The 7195-nt window shown below is 39.6% G+C and overlaps 1 protein-coding gene across 1 annotated transcript; it reads right to left on the bottom strand.

Annotated features, from left to right (window-relative positions):
• Window positions 1-3798: 3798 nt before the first annotated feature.
• On the bottom strand, window positions 3799-5828 carry LOC110049203 (5-hydroxytryptamine receptor 1D-like). Its single transcript, XM_020754984.2, has one exon. It carries the CDS (start codon window positions 5443-5445, stop codon window positions 4201-4203), a length of 1245 nt encoding a protein of 414 aa, XP_020610643.2. The 5' UTR covers window positions 5446-5828; the 3' UTR covers window positions 3799-4200.
• Between the last annotated feature and the right edge of the window lie 1367 nt (window positions 5829-7195).

The raw sequence follows: 7195 nt of genomic DNA, 5'->3' as shown, positions 1-7195 counted from the left end.
GCACCAGCACCAGCACCAGCACCAGCACCAGCACCAGCACCAGCACCAGCACCAGCACCAGCACCAGCACCAGCACCAGCACCAGCACCAGCACCAGCACCAGCACCAGCACCAGCACCAGCACCAGCACCAGCACCAGTACCAGCACCCAAGTAACAACCATTACTCTAACCACAACCACCATGACCAATAACAACAACAACAACAACAACAAGAACACCACCCACCACCAGCACCCACTACCACAACCAATTACCACTCTCACTACGACCACCATCACCACCACCAACAACACCATCACCATCACCAACAACACCAACACCATCACCAACAACACCATCACCACCACCAACAACACCATCACCACCACCAACAACACCATCACCATCACCAACACCACCAACCGTCACTAGAATCACCCGCCACCAACATCACCAACCAACACTGCCTCACCAACTCCAGCGCAAACTGACACCGCCATCACATGCATTTTGTATGTTATAATCTTATATCTTATGGCTGTTTTTCAACCTGGATGTCTTCAAATATACGTCAGATCTCATCAACCTTCTTTTAAAATTCCGATTTATGTTCACTTATACGTGGCCCCAGCTGTTCTTTTTAACTGGTTGTAATTTAAGAGCTTCTGCCTAAGAGACTGGAGCAGACTTGGAAAATAGGGTTGGCCTATTTTCCTAAGAGTCCACACACAAGGTCCTTATGCAAACTTGTGTAAAATGCCAACGTTTTAGCTTCAATGATCGTTTTCCGTCCGAGTTTTGGATATTAACCCCAAGGAGGTGTCCTGTGAGGTTAAACTTCGACCACATTTTGGGCATGTATCTCCTCAGGGTCAGATCTGGGTCCACTTCTATTCCTATTGTACATCAATGATATCGGTGGTTTTATTAATGGAAATCTGGGACTTTTCGCAGAGAACAGTGTTTGACAGTGTTTGTTTGGAGTGGTTGACAATATTCAGGATGCTAAGGCTTTGCAAAGTGACCTAAATGAGTTTTGCCGCTGGGCGTTTGATCGGCAGATGGCGTTTAATGAAGGTAAGTGCACCATCCTAACAGTAGTACGTTAGCACCAGCCGCTAAGTTACCCATCATGACAACCAATGGCTCGTTACTTCAGCCAGTGCAACACTCTAAATACTTAGGTGTGGAACTGTCTCAAGTGGAATACTCATGTTACTAGCATTATCGGCAAGGATAACCGTTCTCTTGGATTTATCAGAAGGAACCTGCATCGTTGCTCCACAAAGATTAAAAAAGCCTATTATTCATTAGTAAGACCCCATCTTGAATATGCAGTGTGTGGGATCCGCATGCACAAAAGCAAATCAATGACATCGAAGGTGTGGAACAAAGAGCCGCTCGGTTAGGGAAACGCTGTTATGATCGAACACCGGGGTCTGTGACCCGTCTCCTGATCGAGCTACAGTGCTCCTCTCTGGAACAGCGTTGAAAGGAAGCCAGACTCACCATGATGTACAAAGCTGTCAATGGGAAGATAGCCCACCAGATTCCTGAATATGTTAAAACCAAGCAGGGTATAAATAGACAGTACCACCCCATGAAATTCACACATTTAACCCCGCGAGCAATCCTTACAAATTCAGTTTTTATGCAAGAACCATAACCGAGTGGAAGTCACTTCCTGCTGAAGTAATAAAGCAACTAAGTGTTGAGTCATTCAGGGCCAGTCTCGTCTCTTTTTCATCTTAATGATGATTTAGTTACGTTTATTTCCTTTCTTCCTCTTTTACATCTGCAATGATGGGTAAATCCCTTTGCAGATTACGTATATAGATGTAGATGGAACAAATTGGAAAAAGACACAATTTCCCGACATTTAAAAGTAATCCCTCCTACTGATGCAACACGTGCACCAATTTTCCTCAAAATTTCCTGGTTGTATGAAAATAATTGACGCCAGACAACACTATGTGGTGTCTAGTTTATTTACACTTTCAGCTCTGTTCAAAATTACCTAGAGACATTAAAAAATGGCAATTTGTATCACGTTTTAATTTAAATTACTTATTTACACCTGTAGATTGTTTAATTACCTTTAGTTAGTAAATTGCACTCCTATTATCAATGGTTCAAGCAAACAAAAAAACAGCTGCGGATCACAACGAATTGATACTGTTTTTTTTCTGGAGCGAATAAATTTTCGGCCTCTTTGCTTGCTGGAAAAGGATTGTCGGTTGAAAGTCTTCCTGAAAATGTCCCACCTCTTTCCAGATCAAATAAAACGAATATATGGGCTCGATAGCTAATTCGGTATGACTTTGGTCAACACCTAAGATATTACCCAAAGAAATAAACTGAGCCTTCAGCGTAAAACCTCCAGGAGCTTCGCCCATTTCTGAATGACACAGTAGGAATTAGCAAGGAGTGACAGGCCTGCACGACTTCTAACAATGGAAACTTTTGTACCATGTAATATATGACCCCTTTATAGTTTTGCTCTTACGAGTATGTCTTTTAGGGATTTACCTCTTTTATAGGATATTAGTGGTGGCTCTTTGAAAATTTGCCGTAGAGAAGGCTGATTTTGTATCAAGTGCCATTTTTCCATTAAAACATTTTTGAGGTTGGGCACTGATGGTTGATATTGTGTTACAAAAGGCAAGAGTTCTTTCCGGCTTTCATGTTTTTGTCTTAGCGCCGATTCCCTCTCTGTGAATTTAATATCTGAAAGGAGTGTTTCCATCAGATTTTTTGGATAACCTCTAGCAAGGAGACGTGATTTGAATTTGTAAATGTTCTCTTCAAATGTTGCTCTTGAAGAGTTAGTTCGTAAGAGTCTTAGAGCTTCGCCCTTCACGAACCCCTTTTTTGACACCCGGTGGGTGGCTAGAGGAAAAATGAGTGTATTGAAAGGTTTCAGTTGGCTTAAAGTGTGTTTTTATATCCAGGATGGATTGATCTCTAAATCGTTTGCCTTTGTATACAACTGTATCCAGAAATGTAGTTTCAGTATTTGAAATTTGTCCGCCGATAGCGGTTTAGGTTTGGATTTGTTAAAGGTTTTTAGTGTAAAGTTTACAGATTACTTTTTTTCTTGAAACTTTCTATTGGAATCTCCTTTTAAATATAGAGCGGTTTTCGAATTAGTGTCGTAAAGCCAAAGCCAAACCAATGTGTAACCATTTAGACTACTTAGGCAATAACAATCCTTAGTAAAACCAGAACAAAAACCAAATTACTTTAGATAGACGCTCAATTGAAAAGCGGTATATACAATTAAGGTATTTACAAACGTACAATACTGGATCTACGATTCAAAAATGTATGCTTTTCAATATCAGGCAATGGACGGAATTTTTCCGTATACAGAAGAGCCTTCAGAAGAGTTAACTTTCATAGTTTTACCAAGAAATTATGAAGTTGTTTTCACTGTATTCTTGAGCCATTTTTATAGGTTTCGCAAGGAGTTTAACTGATATCTGAGAACTGGCTAAAGTTCAACTTATAGCTGACACCTGAGATCTGCAGAATTCCTAATAGCTCAGAAATGACTTGAAATCCGGACTGATTGCAGAAATCGCGGAAAAATAAAGTAATAGCTGAGATTCCTGCACCCAATTATGGATAAGCGGACCCCCCTCATGACATGGGGGTAATATAATACTATTGTACGGCTCCTCTTAATTTCCACCTTAGTTTAATGAAACTATGCAGTTTTTCTAACCTAGACGGAGTTAGGATATTGCTTACTCCACTTTTGTGCGAAAATCGTTTCTCATTCGACGATTCACGAGGGCATTAAACAGTAACTGCTCACAGTCTATGGATCGCAGGATTTCAAAATAGAATTCGAAACACGGATACAATGTACAAAGAGAACGACTGGACTTAATTATCCCAGACAATTAAAGAGAGACATTAGATGGTTATGATTCAATTGGGTACTGAATCCCAAATGTACTGCCGTCTAGCCAGTTACTTTCAGTTTTCAAAATCCTGTCTCAAGTCAAGTCGCTGTTCAGAGATGCTTTATATGGCGCCGTGATACTCGTTGTCACCGTTTCTGGTCTTCGAATAGTTCCATCATGCGTGGCGGTTGGCAACTTTACGGAGACTTGTTGGAATCACAGGATTTCCATATCGATGTATTTATTTCACGGTCTTTTTTTTCAGACTTGGTTACATTTCCGTTACCTTCAGGATTGTCTTACCCCACTTAACACCGCGCGCAGCTTTCACCATGGATCATGGACTTTGTTTCTACGATGGATGAAGGCTGCTGCAGATGTAAGCCATCTAAGGAGCTGCTGCATGTATCAAGCGTGGGGACGGAGAAAGACTTTTTAAACATAACCATACTGGGTGTTCGTTGAATAGAATATAAATCTTCAGTTAGATTGCAAGATACTGATCTTGTCAAGCGTTGGGTATGTTTTCCCTCTATGTGCCGCTCTGACGACATAAATGGATCCTTTGGCCTGAAAAATTGAGCGGCACCAACTGCTGACTTTGTTTCTTGAGGCTTTTTCATCCTAAGCAGTTCTCGAATAGCCTTCCTAAAACGGTGGTCTCTATAACAGTAAAGTAGTGGATTGAATAGAGAGTTCAACTGCGTCACTAACTGTGTAAACCGCACGGCGGCATTTGTACGAAGAAGTGGTACAACGTTTCCTAAGATAGCAAAAAGAAATATTGGGATAAATGAGGATATTACTGCAGCTGTTAATAAACCAGTTGTCTTGGCAACTTTGGACTCCAGTTTTGCTTTCATTAGAACGTCGATTTGAGAGATTTCATTCAGTTTCCGATTGCGTATTCCAAGGTAAACCTTTCGGTAAAAGAGTGCAACAAGAAATAAACAAACAGTTTCTACAGTAAACCACATGGCCAAAAAGTTATTCAAAATTCTTCGGTCCACAACGGCCATTCTAATAGAAACGTATGCAGCCGTCAGGAAGAGCGCAGAGAGCCAGGTACCTAACGCTATTTTTTTGAGGCGTCCCTTTGAGATGATACGCTTATAGTCCATCCATTTTTGTACCGCCACGTACCTCTCCCAAGCAATGATAGTCAAGTGATGAAAAGTAGCTGTGAATAGTAAAGGAATGAAGTGAATAATCACCAGATTTAACATACAGGTATACTCAAACGAAACTTGGCGTAATGTAAAGAAATCAATTGTGGCACATGTCGGCATAACTATAACGCCAACGAGAAGATCCGAGACGGCCAGACTTGACAACAGAATGTTTGAGGGTTTTTGCAGCTCTCTTCTTTGCTTTATAGCTAAGACTATCAATGCGTTCAAAATAATGGTGGGGAATGAAGCCATGACCGTTATTAGGCCTATAATCACGTGAAAAGCTGAACCACCGACCTCCCATGATACGTGTGGTGGTTCCAGGGGACAATACGTCGATCTGGATAAACTTATAGTTGTTTGGTTGTTATCCAGGTCCATGCCGCTGTAAATGCTTGAAGAATATCTTTCGTTTAGATGCAGGGGACTTTAAATAACCAACCACACCTCTTTCGATCACGCATGGTCGTCAGTTTTAGCTCCTACGTCTGTCTGCGATTCCTTCAATCAATCCTATGACGAGTAGAATTAAAACAGGTATAATTAGAGAAAGTTGATGTTACTTGCTTCGCGTCCAATGGAACTAACTTGTCTCTCTTACTTGAAAGTAAACCATATTCTTAAGGGACTCATGACCAGTTGTCAATGAAACGACTCAAGAGAAGGTAAACGTCACATGTTACATTTTAAAAGAAAGTGAAGAATGATCATCGCAGTAAATTTTCCAATTTAAGCAATTGGAAAGAAGAAGCCTGAAAAACAAAACAAAACAAAAAAAAAAACAATCAGGGCTTCACGTTGAAGCCCTGATTTTTTTCAGGCTTCTTTTTTCCAATTGCTTAAATTGGAAAATTTACTACGATGATCATTAATTCTTCACTTTCATCTACAACCGCAGTTCAAATATGAATTATTTCATATATACTTCACATGTTACATTTTGTCACATATGATTTTTTTAAGTGGAGGTGGTGAGGGCTGGGGGCTAACAGGCCATAATTCTGATGAACATAGAATATTTAAATGCACCTGCATGCAGCATATTAATGTTCTGCTTCGAGTAGCACTGACTGTTTGCCCTAGTTTCTGATCGATCAGTTCCTTGTAATAAAGGTATAATAAGCATTTCCCTTTCGAATGGGAGTTTTTCTGCCTGCATTTTTCGCTATTGTAGCTTTTGCGTCAGCTAACCCAAAGGAATTGGTGTATCTAGGCCCGGAAAGAAATTGATTGGAATGAAGATCGAACCAATCATGCAATCAGGACAACTGAATCATAAATTCAAAGTGGTTCAATCAGTTTAGAGAGTTGTCGAGTCACTTCGTGTGTGGCCTATAGCGCCAACAAAGGTTGCAGCTTTCAATATTGATTGTGTAAATGGAGATTCTTGTGAAAATTCCCAAGACAAATAGCTTTAATATTTATAGCCCAGGTTGCCTATGATATGTTTTTGTTGCTTGTTCATGGGGCACTTTTTTACTTAGGGTGATGATAATTTTGAAATACTCACCAAGAACGCTCCTGACACAATGTTCTGTGATTCCTCAACTCACTACGTTCAACTTATATAGAAATTCAGTTCCAAACCAAAGCTAAATATATTGGTTTATCAGGAACATCATTTTCCGGAAAAAAATTAGTATATTGCATTAGTAATTTATGTCCAAAATTACTCTTACTTAAGATGAATGATAATCTTTTATTAAATCACTGAAACATTTGTCAATGATTTATTTGAAGTGGAAATTAGAACAAATGGGCTGGAAATTCCAAGTAGTCCATTGTTTGCATTTGAAGGGTCGCTGCATCCTTCAAGTAATGGCAACTTCCTACAGCGTCAACAATACTTGTCACTTTCAACTAAGTGTGTAAATGGAAAGTAGCAGACAATTTACATTTAAAAATTCTCCAAAGATTTTTTGAAAAATTGCTCTTTTATGTAAAACTTTGTGTTTGGCGAATTGCACATTTACAGAGTGTGCGGAATTCAAACTTCTTTTACAATAGCGGCATACGTGTATGCCATAGTTTTCGGCCAGTGGTCATAATTTAGCCTTTTAATCTTTTTACTACATTAAGAATTATTTTATTACACCATTCATTTCTTTAATTATCTTCATTTAATTAATTG

The sequence above is a fragment of the Orbicella faveolata genome, unplaced genomic scaffold (assembly GCF_042242905.1).
Source record: "Orbicella faveolata isolate gen_17 unplaced genomic scaffold, um_ofav_v1 contig_25, whole genome shotgun sequence".
Classification (NCBI taxonomy): Eukaryota; Metazoa; Cnidaria; class Anthozoa; order Scleractinia; family Merulinidae; genus Orbicella; species Orbicella faveolata.
Note: the sequence above shows the minus strand (reverse complement) of the source record. Positions and strands in the feature narration are given on the sequence as shown.

Bases quoted from the DNA above. Each gene is read 5' to 3' on its own strand.
- LOC110049203 (XM_020754984.2), bottom strand. From the start codon at position 5,445: ATGGACCTGGATAACAACCAAACAACTATAAGTTTATCCAGATCGACG.